Here is an 18,114-nt window from a genome sequence, read left to right on the forward strand (position 1 = left end):
AAATGTTAATAAGGTAGGTGATAGATTTGTCTTTCAATATTTTATTCAACTTGGTAGTTGCTGAGCTTGCCATAGTCAGACAACGGCGTATTTCGATTTCGTATTTCCCAGATTTTGTACTTAAGGAACCAAGATAGTTAAAATTGTTTACCACTTCGTAGCCTGCAATTTCTGATGTTTGTGGAGAATTGTTGTCTTGTCTATGAACTATCACTATTTTAGTTTTGGATTTATTTATTTTTATACCACTTGCATAAAGTTCTGTGAAGTACATGCAGCTCAAACTATTGAGATTACTCTATACAAAATGGTAGCAATTGTTCTTCGAAATATGCTAAGCCGCAACGCAAAAAGTAGTTTCAGTAGTTAGTTTAGCACGAACGGTAATTGAAAATATTCTATTTTAGTAACAGCAAATCTTAAATATTAGTGCATAGAGGAAAAAAAAGCTACGGAAATGATATTGGCGGGTAAATTAAGTCAATTTTCTATTAGTGCCGCATTTAATGGTGTTAGTTAAAAATCAATGCATCATCCATGTAGCCATTAGTTCCAATATATACAAGGGTTGGAGCCGAAGTCATAGCCACTATTTTTTTCTCGTAGATATGGAAACGAATCAAAAAGCGGGCTGTGAAATCAATAATTTGGCGCGTGTAGTACAAGATGAAAGTAACGATGTTGGGAATGGGAAAAACTGGAACACCCACCGTACTCTGAAATTACGCCATGTAACTTTTATATCATTGGCAAAATTAAATAACTACTACTTGATAGAGGATTTGCAACACGGAAAGATATTGCTAACGTTGTATGCCAACAAGTTCCCAATTCACATATGATGCAGGAAATGTCGAGGCTCATGAAATTTAGCTTCTCCCACCTCGTTTACAACGTCTTTGATGGTCTTTACGGCCAGGTATGTTATGTTATCTCCATGTATACCTACTGTGTTGTCTTTTTGTTCCACCACGAAGGCTACAATGTCCTATATACTTTCTCAATAAATTAGGGTGTTACGATATTTCAGTGCTAATCATTGTCACATATAAAGTTAACACCTCGTTTGTAAAGGTATGTCACACTGAACACACTGTTTATACTACTACTATATCAACACTCACACGTAAACTTCATTCTCGGAAAACGATAACTTGATTATCCAAACGAGCCTCAAACAATGTAATTGTAAGTGTAAGTGTAGTAGTAGTGGTAGTATAAACAGTATGTTCAGTATGAATATCACCAAGGATTCTAGAAACTCTAATTTAGGTATGTCGAATTTCCCTCAACCTCTTTTCATCTACTTCTCCAACCCCGATTTTTTCATATATTTACATTGTTCATCCCACGTATTTCATCTCGATTTGAGCAACTGATTAACCTACATACATGATTTCAAGTTACTCTATTTTCTACTATAATTATTCAACATGTATCGGTTGTCAAAACTGATGGAACCATGATCGAATGATTCAAATAAAATATCATAGACCCATGAAAGGGGGCCTTTAGAATTGTATTGACCTAGGTAAACTAGTTGTTTGTATCTATAAAATGAATATGATTATATCGTCAAGAAAACAATATTTTCTTGTCAACGTTCCCTTTACATTGGTATGATAAAGAAAGGATCAAGATAATAACGGTTAATAAAAAGGAGAAGCATAATTAGAAGTTGGGAACACTGGTTCTATTCAATTGCTTTTTAAAATATAACAATGAAGCGAGAAACGAAAAAGGAAATTCCAATTTCAGAACTAATTATTCAATAAGAATTGATGGTTTGTATGCGATGGTATACATCTATAAATAATCAAACTTTGTCAAGTAATGAACATTCAAATGTAGATATACGTTTTTTTTTGAGAATATAACGCATTCCGTTAATTATATCCCGAAATTTTCATACATCGTGTCCCAGCTCTTCCTCAAACCGTTACTTCTCAAACGTCAGCTCCGTTTACGGAGTGTCGTTCTTTAATAACGGTACCTAAATAACCAAACCATCGCCGCGATTGAATAGTCTTCCCGGAGCAGCCGTACATGACGGTTTACTCCCCGTTGTTCTTCCACTCATTTATTTAATAATTTTAATGTATAAGCTTCTACTGTAACGTATAAAGAACTTATTGAAAAAGTTTTAAAAAAATCTATGCTTAACGATAATCAATTAGTTGGTATATAAAAAAACGTGTTTTCTATCAACTATACACCTGTTAGAACTACTGTCAAATGAACGCACTTTTTCACTTACTTTTTTTCAACTACTTTTTCGTCAGTTTCGAAGAAATAAAAAACACCAAGTAGATAATCATCAAGTGCATGTGACTGAATTAGAATTTAAATAAGTTGTTTTCGAATAGAGTGAGTTAATCCATAAGAAGGTAACACAATAATAATTAAATACGTACCTTAATCGTTGTGATATTATATTTTATTCAATAGAAAATAATTTTTTACCCTACAGAAGAGTCCCTTAGTAACGATAGACATATCAAACAATTAGAGCTTGTTAGTTAATTAGATATAAATAGATGAGATTTTTAAGGAATTCGTTCAAACTGTTTTATAAAATTGACAAGATAATAAGTAGAAATAGACTTAGATGAATGTGTTTCCGAGACATATCTACGTTTTTAAGAACTAAGAGAACTGTTAAATGATAAGTGTTACAATTTCTGAGACGTTCTAAAACGCGCGTAAAATATAGTGATTAAAAAGCTGTAAACGAAGAACATCATGAGCTTGAACAGGTCATGTTTGTCCAATAGAGGGATGAACGGCAAGGTAACTATAATTCATTCATTATTAGACTATAAATAGCTGAGTAGATCTAAGGAAAGCGTAATGGAATGAAGACCTACAAAATGTAATCTTGTTAGATAATAACTTAAAGATTAAATTATGCTTTGAAATACCGGGTGTCCGACCGTAACTACTTTATCCTAAATATATTGTGGATTTCAAAAATATATCAACGAAAATTTCTATTCCAAAGTGATTTCGAAGCCGAATAAGTGTGATGGTGCGAAGGTATCTAGAAAATTTATGAAACAACTTATAATTAGTGGAGTACCTCTTACTCTTACTCGGAACAGTGAAAAAATCAGGGGGCCCTATGCCAAATTCGCGCAGCTTTATTAAGTTACGTATAAAGTTTTACGTAAAAAATAAGTTTATGCAGTGTTTCTGAATTTTTTATTGATACATTGAGCCTGATGTTTTAGATAAAATTTGTTTTAATGATATTCCAATTGATTTTGTATATTTTTCAACAAAATTCATAACATAAATTATTTTTTCTACTATTAGTTGGTCTTTAAGACCCGTCCCCCAAGAGCCTGGGGCCCTAGATCTGGGCCTGCTGGGCCCATGCATAAAGACGGCTCTGAAAAATACAGTTAAAGTGAAAAAGAATTCTGCTGCAGTGTCCCATTAGTTGTATTACGATAGAAAATAATAGAATTTTTATAGTGAAATGCTATGTAAACTGTCAAAGCCTCAAAAAAATTACAAAAGCTCTTTAAAAATCACCTCAGCTTCTGAAAAATTGCTGTAAAAATAAAAAAAAATGTTTCTTGGCTCACATTTGCTTTGGTAAACAAGGATTAAATGATTTGGAGTTTCTATAGGATAACTAGCGCAAATATTTTTCGTTAACTGCAAAAACTATATTATCATAGTTCGCATTAGCATCGGTTCATACTTAGGGAGAATAAGGATCAAAAAATATTCCAATTATATAATACAATAATAATTCTAGTATTTTGTAAATTGAAAACATTTAATAAAATGAAGTATTAATTTGGTTAAATTTAATGTGCTAAAGAAATGTGATTAACACTCATTGTTTTATAACCACAGCTATCTATTTCCATCCTACTTTTTGATCTTGGAACAAGTCTATTTCTTGCTACTATTGGCTACAATAATAGAGAACATAAGTCGAAGCACATGTCTCGTGTAGTTAACAAGATGTTCAAATTTCAGATAACGTAGAATTTGCAAGGTAGATGCTTCGAATATATTAATACCTACTTCGTCTCATCACACTGCAAAAATTCTATAATTGAATTTTGTCTTTGACTCTTACTGTCAAAGAAGGTCGCATAATAATAAGCAACTCCCTCCCTTAGTTGTTGATCTCATGTAATCGTAAATAATCCAATTCAAATTTTCTATGAATGTAAAAGAAAGTGCAAATGACCACCACCTTTTAAAATAAATAAATATCGTCTGGTGCATCAATGAAAACTTCGGATAAATGCTGCCTTGCTGATTAACTTGAAATTTTGGAATGGATAGCTCACTGGTCGACGCCTTGTACTGCTTCGACAGTTTTTGAAGATAAGGAAATACAACTTGTTCACCTGTATATGTTATCTTTTGCTATTCCATTTATTTAATATATTGTCATAGGTATCCTTTTTTTTTTAAGTGAATTCTGATGTTGTAGTATTAACCGCGATTCTGGTTTAATATATAACGAATTAATGTTATTAATAATTAAAGAGCGTATTCTGTGCTAAATGCAAATCACATGTATACTTTTCATATTCAGCCAAGTTTTTGCATATTCCTAAACCTGTGCATGCATATGCTCATATACATATTTGAAAGAATTTGAATAAATATTCATTTGAATATCTTAATCAGAAAAAGTGGTTGTCCTAAAGCGACTCATAACGGTCTAGTTTGCGTCCAATTCCGGCTTAACCGGGTAAAATATAACAGGTAGTCAATTAGGAGTTTCCAAATATGCAGTGGGGGTTGATTTTTGCAATTTTGTTCCATTATTAATTCATGACTTCACCGCTATCAGTGGCCGTTAGTCGATCAATGTGAACGATTAGTTTTCCGGTAAAAGTATTTTCGTTTAACAATATTTAAGACTGTTTTCTTCCTTTAATTTTCGTAAATATTTTGTTGGTTCTCCAATATTCAAAGTTCAGATAGTTTGAAAGAATGCAGGTTCTTATTCTAGATATCCACCCAACGGAAATTTTAGGTGAGACAACATGTTGGGACAGAGCTACAAAAGTCAAAATGATAGAAGATAAATGATTTGAAGAAAACTCATGTACCTTTAGACAGTAGATCAACGTTCACGACTTCATTAAATGAACAACAAGAATTGATTGTTTACTTCTGCAAGTTAATGATTTGTGTAAATATACCTCTTAAAAAACTATAAAATTCTGGATAAATTAATGTTGGTATAGAGTTTGTTTTGATGATTTATTATTGTTGTGTTGTGCTCGGGCTTTTGTGTCCTTCAGATTATGTATAGTGTTTAAAATTACTTTCAAAAAATATTGTGTATAACATTATGAATTTATTAATGTAATACATTTGTTTCCAAATTCTCATAAGTACTTGGAACGCTTTAATAGATGTCTGCTGGCTATAAACAATACTAAATTAAGTGAAAAGGATTTTTTATGAAATTCAAGTAATAAAATTTATTAAAATCATGTCTAATCACTTAATTATATTTATAACTCAATAACATTTTATTCGCTTATTTTTGTATGCAATATTTTATTTAAAAGTCTATATGTTTTTCAAGTTTTATTTTCACCTTATTATGATTATAATTGAAGGATTATCATATTACTTCCAAAATCCAATTTGTCTACATTTCACTTGAGTAACGGGAAAAGTACTCTTACAATAACTTCAATATTTTTCTTCTAACAAGGTTACAACTGAGAAATTTTCAAATTTATTATTTTTTCATAATAGTTTTCAATATTGCATCATTCGTGATGCAATTTTGGAGAAATATTATAAACAAAAATATAAATTTGAGATTTTATTAGTTGTAAGGTACCAGTGTGAACTATCTGAAATAATTTAAATCACGCGCCATTAATAATACTAAAATTTGCCAGTATTTTATTAAGGATGTCATATTAGTAGTTCAGGCTCAAACCCCCAGTCGTCGTCGATTTCGTTAGAACAACTAACATTGTTGTGCTCCATCTAAATATAGGTGATCTTCTTCTCCTTCATCGTACGTTAGGACTTATTCCTGTGTTTGCATCAATGATGAAGGCCAGCTTTCATACCATCTTGTAGGTGGTCGTTCTGGTGGTCGGGATGTATTCGGTTTTCTTTCCTTTGCAATCTTTGCCAATTGGTCATCCGATATTTTGTCCACGGGATCTCTCCATTCTCTTTGGCGATTTCTCACCCATCTCACTACATCCTGGATATCACATATCTCCCTTATTTCATCATTTTCTTGTTGTCGAATAATGTGTATCCCGCTATTGATCGCAGTGTTCTTAGAAGCCGCTTAGTTGTGGTGTTTTTTGCTCTGGTCTCCATCGAGTATGTTGTCATATATTTATTCCGCCAAATTACACCTCTCTGGTATAGGTAATTTGTGATGATAAATTAAAAGAAGTCAAAAATTAATACATCTATTTTATTGTGGACGAAACTACCGATTCTTGTGGGCGTTATATAGTAGACATACCTAATGAATCTTATTTAATGGCTTGCGGAGTGAGAAAACTGACTATTCAAGTATTTGAGATCGGTTAATCCATTTTTTAAGAAATTTTTTGTTTTGCACCTAATATAGTTCTTATTGAAACAAATTTACTTATTGTGTCAGATACTAGTTATATGTTTAAAGCTATGCAACAACTTGAAATAATTTATTTAAATTCAGTACTCGTACTTTGTTCAGCTCTTGGATGCAACAGAGTAGCTAAACATATTAGATGTGAATTTTCTTATGTAAATATACTAATTAGTAGCGTTAAAAAAGTATGTATCCTGAATCCCTTGGTGACTTTCATACTGAACATATTCTTTACACTACTTCTGCACTAACACTGATAATTACTTTGTCTGACACGCGTTTCGATAACCGCCTCCAGATTCTGGAGGTTATAACTTGACCTTCATATTTATAATAAATATCCCCACCAATAAACTTCTACCCGCAAGAAAGAATTCCAGCGGGAAAACCTCTTCGCCGGGAAATTCTATATTCATTCCTTAACTATAGAAGGGGTCGTAAGGAATAGACCCCTTGTCCGTGATAAAACTGTTCTAACATTTAAATATCTCAAAACTCTCAAATTTCACAATTTATTATTGGATAGGTACATTTTTTAACAATTTAACATTATGTATTTCATTTCTTGATTATGACTGGCAACGTGATCGGCAATAGTCAACATTTCGGTCTGTGCATATTTTAAATTTGCCTTGTGCACTTCAAATCGGACAGTAATGGATCTCTTAGTTTGTCTAACATGATTCCTATCACATTAACTACATCTAATTTAATTACTACTCTTTTCCAAATTTGGTATTTTATCCTCAAGGTTATCCAACAATTGTTTTATTGTATTGCTGGTTTCAAGTATAAACCAGCCTGCTTTGTTCAAAATTCTTCTCAATACCTTCGTGTAAACCATATTGGAAGGTACCAAACCAATTTTTCATTGTTTCTCATTTTGATTTTGGAAAAGTGTTTCCACGTAATATTTTTTAAGCCTATGACGGTTGGACCATATAAATAAAATATAAATAGTTTATAATATTTCCTGATGATAAGATGGTTATCGAAGGAGTTTGAAAACCTACACATCAAACCAGAAAGTTTTTCATTTTTTATCGAATTTATCATAGTGAATAATACATAAACTGAAGATGGGGAAATTTCAATCTTCTCTGATGTAAGTTCATTATTTTCCAACATGTCGTTCCCGTAGACCTTGGAGTACCTTGAGGAGCTGATATCATAGAAGAATATTTTTAGTTAACAAAAATATGTAAAGTACAAAAATAATATATTTAGGAAAAACACAGCAACGTGCAGGTACATCCCGTCTAATTCTTTCCATTGAACATCGAAAGATACAATGAGACAAGGACTTTTATTGAAACGTAGTTATACTCAATGGATATGATAAGAGAATTATAGATACGTTAATTAACAATCATAGGTTTAAGAAATCTCTATGTGAAACCTCTTTCCAAAATCAGAATGAAAAACTAGAAAAATTTCTCTGGTACCTTTCAATATTGTTAATACGAATGGATTGGAAAGATTTTTCGACAAAGTAGGTTTAAAATTGGTTTATAATATATATTATAGATCGAACATTACATTAAAAGAATTGTATTCCTAAAGATAAAATACCAGATTTGGAGAAGAGTGGTGTCTATGAACTTAGCTGTAGCTATTGTGACAGGATGTATGTTGGACAGACTAAGAGATCCGTAAATGTCCGGTTTAAAGAACACATAGCTCATTTGAAATATGGAGAGACCGAAGAGTTGCGTATTTCCAGTCCGTTGACAGTCATAATCTCGAAACAAAAATATAAATTATGTTAAATTATTGAAAAATGTTTCCAATAATACATTGTTGGATGAAATTCTGCCAAAGAGGTTCTATCGCTGGAATTTTCTCCGGGTTACCATAGCCGCTGTTTTGTTCTAAAACGGGTATTGAGGGAGCTGGAGGGGGATAATATTTTCATACTGTAAATTGCCAATTTAAGAATAAAAATTGACCTGTTTCAGGTTTTTTCAAATAGTACATAATAACGCTAAAATTGAATTTATTCCAATTTCAAACTCATTACCTAGAGTAGATGGGACATTAATTCCTGGAACAATAATTATGTCATATGTAGGCAAATATGATGGAGCATTTCTAAAACATAGCTTCTGAGTTATGAAGTAGAGCAGGAAAATTCAATAATAATTTGAGTACGTTGAATTGTATCAAGTATGTGTAGGAGTGAAACCGATACCCCTTTCCCTAAAACATCCAACTGAAGATAATTACTACATTCCGAGAATTATGAGCTGTAACAATCAACCTAGACGTGTCTGATGTTATTCACGTCCTAGCAAGAAATATTTTATTGTGTAGGAATTTCATTTGCTCAGAAGTGTTATACAGGGCACCGACTGAATCGGAAACGTACAGTCTTGTACGTTAATAAACATTGAATTGAAACAGTTGGTATCGTTTGCGCTTGCTAGCTCTAAAAGATAATAAATGATGAATCTTGTTGTTTTTTTATCTTATAGATTCACTATCTATTTCTAAATATTTCTCATTTTCCTATTTTAGCACAGTATCATTTTTAAATTATTTTTGTTTCTCAACATTTGCCTTATATATGCGAGTCTAAAATGCTACATTAACTAAACCAATGGACAGCAATTATTAAGGTCGTATTGGGTCCAGTGGTCTCTCTGTACAAGTGGTTTTCACCAAAAATATTTGAATATATGTTATCTACAGCTCGTAATATTGGGATATTTTTTACTATTAAGATTATTTCAGCTATATTTTGTTAAAACAAATATTTAAGTTCAGGATTTTCATTGATTTTTGCCTTTTTTGCAAAGCGCTTTCATAATTTTCTATTTAATATATAATATAGAGTAACAAATTATTTATCTTCAATAAATTTTTTCAACACGAATAAACCGTCATTTATAAAAGAAAATTTTCAAAAACAATTAATTGTCTTTAAAAAGTGTCTCTCTAAGTCAATTTTTAATCAAAATAACTGCTTCTTATGATTGTATTTAAGTTATGAAAATCTATAAAACTTATTTCAATTCAAGATAAATTTCGAACGCCTTATATTTACGTTCCATAGATGAATCTCGGATATAATGTATACCAAACTCATGATTCAACTCTCTCTCATCTGCCTTCCATCGTAGCTTAAAACCCATGGAAACGAAGCTGAACATGGTCGTGTTAAAGACACCTCAAAAATCTTAATTGAGCTTGATAAAGGTCTCAAAATTAACATCAAAAACCTCCAACAACATCCAAGATTCTTGGCTCTATCTTTAGACAAATATTCATTCATCCAACTATCTACTTCTCATCTCCATCTAAATTTTTTGAGTATAAGAGAAGCCGTGAAAACAACAAGACGCCTATTAACTACACCAAATACACCAAATTAACTCACGGGTAATGAGTCCTTTTCTCTGCCTAATTGTCGAGTCGCTTAAAGTTGCTTAGAAGTCTTATAATTCCTTAAAGCGACCAACCTGAACCAGAAAATATAATTCATGTATTGTGATAGTTTTGTAGTGGTTCTTTATGTATGTACTAGCTGACCCGACAGACTTCGTCCTGTCAAAAAGATTTGTAATGTGGCAGTTTTTGTGCCTACGTATTTTAAAAAATTCTCCTGAACAGAACCGTCACCCTGGTGATAGGGCGTTGTGAATAAAAAATAATTAAATAAAACATATATAAGGATTTAAAAGTAAGTAATCGCTTTATTGTTAATCATGTGAATCATAAATAATTATTATTATTATCATTGTAGTGCTTTGTGGTATACGATGTTTTTTGTTTGATTACCTGGCGCATAGATAAACAAATCTGATGGTTTTCCAACACGGGAACAGGCAACATACAATTGACCATGTAAGAAACATGGGTTTTCTAGATTAATACCACAAACACTTAATGATTGCCCCTGGGACTTGTTTACAGTCATAGCAAAAGCAAGCCGCACTGGAAACTGTAGTCGTTTAAACTCAAATAGCACATCAGTCGGAATCATAGAGATGCGCGGTATGAGAACATCTTCTCCTTTATACTTTCCTTTGAGTATAGTTGCTTCTATCACATTGTTTAGTAATTTTTTTATCGCTAACCGTGTACCGTTGCAAAGACGCGGTTGGTTGATATTTCGCAACATTATAACCACCGATCCGACCTTTAATTGAAGATTGTGAGGTGGCAATCCTGGCAAATCCAGCGAGTTTAAAAATTCCGGTGGATAGTTGACTACATCATCTTGATTAGTAGCCGAATCAACTGATTTATATATCCTCAATTCGCCTGTAATTTGTTCTTGAATTTTGAAATTTAATTCATTTACATCTATGTTTTTTGCAGCCAGTATAGCTCGTTCGCTCAACCAATCATGGTTTCTGTAATTTTGAGAAACATCTGGAAACACCTTCTGAATAAGTTCATCTTTTGATTGAGTTAACTGACAAAAACTTTGAGGAAAGTTAATGCAGCCAGTCAACATGTCTATAGGTAATTTGCCATTACCAATGTCAATGAGTTGTTTAGAGAATATGTTTCCAGATTGGTCATTTTGCAACTCGACACGCATATTCTTGCTTAAATGAAGTACTTTGACATGTTTCCACAAATTGGAGGACTTTAGACATGCATTGAGTTCATCAGCTGGCGTTGATCGTGGAATCACTGGCAATGTTTGACGAAAATCTCCTGCTAATAAAATCATTGCACCACCAAATCGGTTATTATTGCTCCGTAGATCTTTTAAGGTTCTGTCTAAAGCCTCCAAAGATTTTTTATGTGCCATCGTGCATTCATCCCAAACAATCAATTTACATTGCTGCAAAACCTTTGCCATTGCAGAGTTCTTCGAAACGTTACAGGTTGGAGTTTTATTGCTTTGCATATTTAATGGCAATTTTAGTGCTGAATGGGCTGTTCGACCACCTTCAAGCAAAGTTGCTGCGATTCCCGACGAAGCGAGTGCAAGTGCAATTTTATTTTGTGAGCGAATTGTTGCTAATATTAATGAAATCAAAAAAGTTTTTCCTGTACCACCAGGTGCATCTAAGAAGTAAATTCCTCCAGTTTCATCATTTGTTACTTTCATAAGAGTTTCAAATACATACTTCTGTTGTTCATTTAACAGTGGAAGATTTGTTTGAATTAATTCTTTCAAAGCGTTGAGATCATACAGTCTTTCTCGATGCAACTCTTGGTTAAAAGCGTCATGCATTGGACGATTGGGCGCCGTCAGGCCTAATTGAATTAATAGTTTGTTTGACATTATCAAGCACATGTCCTCAATTGAAATCAATGCTTCATTGTAAATTTCTTCACTGATTTGTATATTTGGATTTCCCATTCTATTCCGTATTTGATACAAAATATCATCACACATATAATCTTTGTACTTGATCCACAAATCAATTGGGTTTGATGGGAAGCATGTAGATATGATTATAGAAAACAATGTTCGTATTTGATGAGCGTGTGATGATATTACAGCATCATTGAGAGTTTGATCCCAATGAGCGTCATTTTCAAGTAAATACATACCTTGAAAGTTGGCATAAAATTTTCCCGAACTACATTTGTTGCCCCAAATGAAGTCATTTGAAAGCAATTGTTATATTGTTGGATATGTGTCAAAAAGTGTATAGAATCTGTTCCTATTCCTGAAACCAATGAGTACAATGGTTCTGGTGGTGGATCCAATGGTATCAATTTCACTTTACCATTTGCGCAACACAATCCATTGGCTTCGTTTTTGTATTTTAATGCCTTACAGTGTGAGCAAACCGAGTTCATAGAACCAATAACAACACATTGGTAGTTACTGTAGTCAATTGACACATCGTAACTGAAAGCAGCTCGATTCAAACTTGCACGATTATTAGTTGAATGTCGCGCTCGCGCTTCACGCGTTTGTGATATCCGAATTCTTTCACGTTCATTTCCGTCGTCACGTTCTTGTGCAGTACGATTAGATCGGTAATTAGCTTGGTTTGTAGCATTTCTGGTTCTTCTACCTAAATTGCTTCGTCTTATAGGAGGCATATCAAATATACATTATTTTTTCACTAATCACGAACTAATCAAACACTAACTAACTAAACACTCTGCAAAAAACACGATATACGAATTTGTTTCGTGTATCAGTTGATAAAAGCAAACTCAGTAGATTAGGTAACAGACAACTTTTTTTTTTTTTAATTTGATATGATAAGTCAAAAAAATAATAAAACACTGTTGCTAACGCGATTTTTGTTTGACTGATGTAATGACGTGGAAACTGCTGCATTTTATCTCGCGTGCCGAAACTAATACAAAAGAAACGCGAGTTTCGGAACGCGACATTAAACTCCTCCAACTATGTATTCTGTGCTCCAACGCACACACACACATTGTTTTGATAGATATGATCTTTGACGTTAGGAACACACCTACATTGCTTAGACAACAGTGAGTGCTCAAATTGACTACGTTTTAGTTACAAATCATTTGTATGGGAAAAAGAAAAGAGCTATTTTTAGGGTTTTTCCAGCAATAATTCTAATTTTTCTCGCCGTAAAAACCATCCTTGAAATTCAACGAACATTTTAAAAAAAGATTTGGCCAAACTGGTCCAGGCGTTGTTGAGTTATGCGCTTACCAACACATTTTGCGATTCATTTTTATTTTATAGATGTATGGATTTGAGAATGGCTTTAATTGCTAGAGATCTTCGTTTTCTATTTCTTACGCTCCTAGGTGTAGTGATCGGGATTTCCTTAGTGTTTCACACTTCAAGAGAATGTGGATAGAGGTTTCGTCCTCTGTGCAACAAAACTTGCACGTTGCAGTATCTGCAGTGCCCCAATAGAATTCCTGTTAGTGGTTCTTAAAGTAATTTTCATATTTTTTGTTTATGTGCCTATGAACAGCGGTGGTGAGGCACGTTAAACTAAAATTAAAAAAAATGTATTGTTTAAAAGGATAATAATAATCAATATAAACAAATATTTTTTGTATATTTAGAAATAATGGGTTATTTCAATATTTTCTTACAATCTGACGCATACTTCCAAATTAATTATATTAGTAGCCGGCCGGGTGTTACTTAGTCGAGCCATAGAAACACAGTAGTTTCAAGTTTTGCAGACAATAGAGCCTTTTTAGAAGTCATAATGGCCGAAATGATATGTAATGCAATCCAAAACTACATGAACTGGTGAGTGATGGCTACAAAGTCCAGTTGGTTAGGTTAGGTCTGCGATTATCAAAAGCACCAATACGCCTAGAATTTTCCTTTTTCCTTTGATTACCTACTAAGCCTGAAACATTTGGTTTGAAGCGACTAAGACACACGTTGTGGTTTGAGTATTTTGCGTATTTTTTTAATTAGTCTCGAAGTACGTTATACGAACGATCACCCAGTCAATGGGAAACAATTAGGGTAAAGCTGAATTTTACCCAGTTGATAAAATATCACTATAGTTGAATTTTTACAAAAGTCCCCAAAATGCCGGTTGAGCTTCCCCTCACGGCCTTCTCAAAGTTTAAAATACTAATATTCACGAAAACTCCAATGACTCCCTTGAAAATAGTCCGATAAGATAGTGATTTTTTTTGTATTGTTTGTTACTGAATGGATTATAATATTACTTATTAGTTTTATATTTATGATTTGACAATTGAATTTTTCATTATACAAATTTAGATTTATACCAAATATGTTTTTTATTTGTCAAAATATGACAAAATTCGTTCTACAAATGTTATTATCAACTCTTTTGTAAATTTCGTGATATACAAGTTTTCCTTATATATGTATGTTACTCCCCGCTGTATATAGGGGTGAGAAAGCAAGAAAATATGACGCTACGTAACATTTCTGCCAATTATCCCTCAAAGTCAAATCATTTGGGATTAAATTCGTGTCAAAAACTGTCAAATACACCTGTATATATCATTATAAATGATCCGGGTTAAATTAAAATAGTACAAATTTTTATTCTATGTTTACAGTGAGAAATTCTATTAATTACTGACTCACTGTTTAACACTATTGTTTTAATTGCGGCTTACGAAAGACCCTTTAGAATTAATGAGTGTTGTTTAAAGTTGAAAACTCACCTTCTTTAGTTTGTACTCTAATTAGTCATTAGAAGGAAGTAAATACTAAAAACTTCAAGAAAACATAAACTTCATATTGAATCAGTACAAGAAAAAATGTTCTTAAAACAAAAGAGGAAAGGAAATGCTTACATTAGCAATTCAGTTTGTGAATTTTCAGAGCAGCTGTTATGTTAAATGTACCAGATTATAAAATTTTTGCATTTCAATCAAATTCATATTTAATATAAAATTAGGGTACTCCTGCAAGAGCGGCGCCCCGGGCGATTGCCCTGTTCGACACCTCTTAAGGCCGCCGCTGAGCAAAGATATAGAAAGATGTCGAATTATTGAACTGGTCGAAATCTTATCAGAATGTAAATAGTTGACTGTGAAAATAACATTGTACCGGGTGTCCCAATAAGAAAGGCTCTCGGCCATATTTCAGGAATTGTTTATACTACAGCTTCGGAAAACAAAAGTTTATAACAAAAGTGACCTCGAGAACAACCTGGAAATTATTTACAAAGTTGTAGGTCTACCGCTAGAGCGTAATTAAATACCAAAAATTATAAAACGAATTATTTACAAATTTTGCCCAATTAAGATGCATTCTATGATTATCGTATTCTTCACAAAATTCAGCGTATAATTAATTTCACAAGTTTTAGTAGTCTATTTATTCAAATAACAGGTAGGGGGAAGCGGGAACTTTATTATGAAAAAACGCCTGGAGTCTAGTTCTACTTAACCTATCTATGCAAACTTAGTCTTTTTAAAGAGAGCTCTTTTCTACCAATCTTAGAGTTATAAGATCGAAACAACCTAATGTGTAACGTATACGGTAGAGGGCGCTATTTATTAATTTTTTTGAATCTAGCTCCCCTTGGAAAATGTTAAATGGAAACATGCAGTTTTGATTAAGGAAAATAAAAGTAGAACAAATTCGCAACAGAATACCGAAAACCGCATGTCGATATCTTTTTCGTATTACGAAATATCCTAAGAAATGTGTATATTTTAAGTATTTTCCTTTAAACATAAATTACTCCGGGTTGACTGAACATTTTTTGATTCCTCAAAATTGTCTTTCCTTGTTCTATAATGGAAGTTATGGAAGTTAAAATGGAAATATATAAAAACAAGTAGTAGGCTATGAAAAAAACAAAACAAAAAGATATGTCTTGTGCCAAATTAATAAACCTAGTAATTTGTTCATTTACGCGTCTTTGCGATTTGTGTGCATTAAATTCGATATAAAATTTACTTAAAAGTTATATCTAAGATGATTCTTACAAACGAAGAAGCATTTGATATGATAGGCATTTACTTTGAATGTATGGTATATACCATACCATACCCCAAAGATGTCATCCCGTTAGCAGAGCTTTTCGTCGACTCATACACTGTTTAAGAACGACAGGAAATGTAAAACTTCCTGTATTTAGAAGACGCGACAGAGGTCGTTCAGAGGAAAACACAATAAATATTTTGGCATATGTGCAATTTAACCTGCATTTAAGTATTAGAGCAATAAGTAGAGACTTGGGGAAAAGCAGAACCACCGTTCAACGTATTTTGACATTACACAGGTAAATTATGATGTAAAAAGATATGTTTCTTAAACAAAATATACCCGCATAATATTATTTTTGGGCATGGTTATATGTTAACATAATAATTCATTTATCATTCCGGAAAGATATTTAATAGGACATTATATTTCTTTTAGATTTCATCCATATCATATAGTACTACATCAACAATTGGTTGATCGTTATTACGATATAAGGTTGGATTATTGCAACTGGTTACTACATATGGTATATGACGACCCTCAATTACTGTCACGTATTTGCGTGCGTGGCCCTCTTGCAAAAACGTGGTCCTTGAAAAGGCTCCACAGGAAGAAATTATTGGGTGTCAGGTCACATGACTGTACGAGACACTTAACGAATGAGCATTAAGGTACTCTCGCAAAGATAACGCGTAATGCGGCAAAGCTCCTTCCCGCATGAAATGACAGGTGATCGCCGTTGTTGGATCGTTGTCCATTTTCCCACGTGAATCTTCCAGCATTTCGAAATAACTTTTCAAAAAAGTAAGAACCTGCATGGATACCTGCCCACACATACATCCCAGGCAGGATTAATTCTACTTCAATGCAGTCGTGATGATTCTGGTCGTTCCAGTGCACACAGCTATAACGATTGACCCTACCGTGCAGCTTGAAAGTAGCTTCATCCGACCACTAAATGGAATGCTGGAACTACGGATTATCCTGACTGCATCCTGGTACCACCGGCAAAATTCCAATCTGTGATCGAAATCATACTTTGAAGATCGTTTCTAACAAAAACAATTGAGTTCGCCCTTAGAGATAATGTAAAGTGACAGTGGAGATCTTGAATTTATACAGATATTAGATTATGTTGTACTTATTTCAATTAAAATACTCGGAAAATGACTAAATGGTGCAATATTCAATCGCTAAAATGATTTTTCCTAAGAAGGTCCTGGAATTTTTAGGCTTAGCTAATACCAGTCAAATGCTTGATAGTAGTGTACTGCATTATGGAAATAATTAAAAAATCAAAGGAGCTGTGTGAACACTATAGCCAATTTCACAAATTAATGAACAAGAGGAGTGTATGAATTTACTATATTAAATAACTGATTTTTGCCAGTTTAAAATATTATTTTCACTCTTTTTTTTTGCTTTCCAATAATGAAGTTTTTTTTTTAAATATTTTTAGTGTACTATTAACAAAATTTTTTGTTGTAGGTAAGGTTTCACAACTGGGTCCAAAGCTATATCAGTAAGTACCTACATATATTCTAAGTCACTAAATAAATTCAAAATTTCAAGAATTTAAGTTAATGATTTCATATATTTATATTAAGTATCCCATTGAAAACGTAACAATAATACTAGTTGGGATACAACTAAACAATTTAGATAATGATTTATTTTATTTTGGGGTATAGAGAAATGAAGATTAAAACTGAATAATTTGTTCACTAACGAAGAAAGAATTATTTCGTTAGTTTTTCCTTTGACATATGACTCTTCTGGTACAAACACCATTTCAATAAACATTATGTGATATTGCCATTTTTACTACAAATATGTATTAAAAAAATGATATACGATATTTTTTGTCGAAAATACGTTTTCGAACTACAATTTCAATTTTCATTTTAAAACGTACCATAAGTTTCAGTAATGTCGCTAGATTGTTAATATTACAGGTTAAGATTTATTACACTAAGTTAATGTGAGTTTTAAGTTATTACCTATTCGAGCATTCAATTTTTTTATGATGAATTCTATTGAAAGAAATATATAGTCAGAAGTGATTACGCGATAAAACCGGTAAGTTATCGTAACAAGAACTATTTTGCTGGCTTTTATTAATATGAATTTTCACTTTACGAAAAGAGCGATGAGCTTTTCTAGT

At 32.6% G+C, this 18,114-nt stretch overlaps 1 protein-coding gene across 6 annotated transcripts in view; it reads left to right on the forward strand.

Annotated features, from left to right (window-relative positions):
- The first annotated feature begins 2,024 nt into the window (after positions 1–2,024).
- LOC130904206 (alpha-catulin) overlaps positions 2,025–18,114 on the forward strand; it is a 193,750-nt gene continuing 177,660 nt past the window's right edge. For 3 of the 6 annotated variants that reach the window (XM_057816834.1, XM_057816835.1, XM_057816838.1), the window contains exon 1: positions 2,025–2,790. In XM_057816834.1, the coding sequence (XP_057672817.1) occupies positions 2,743–2,790 (48 nt within the window). In that variant the 5' untranslated portion in view covers positions 2,025–2,742. The remainder of the gene's footprint in view (positions 2,791–18,114) is intronic. The other 3 variants (XR_009060823.1, XM_057816836.1, XM_057816837.1) reach the window with 1 other exon arrangement.

Source organism: Diorhabda carinulata, chromosome 2 (genome assembly GCF_026250575.1).
Source record: "Diorhabda carinulata isolate Delta chromosome 2, icDioCari1.1, whole genome shotgun sequence".
NCBI classification, from domain to species: Eukaryota; Metazoa; Arthropoda; class Insecta; order Coleoptera; family Chrysomelidae; genus Diorhabda; species Diorhabda carinulata.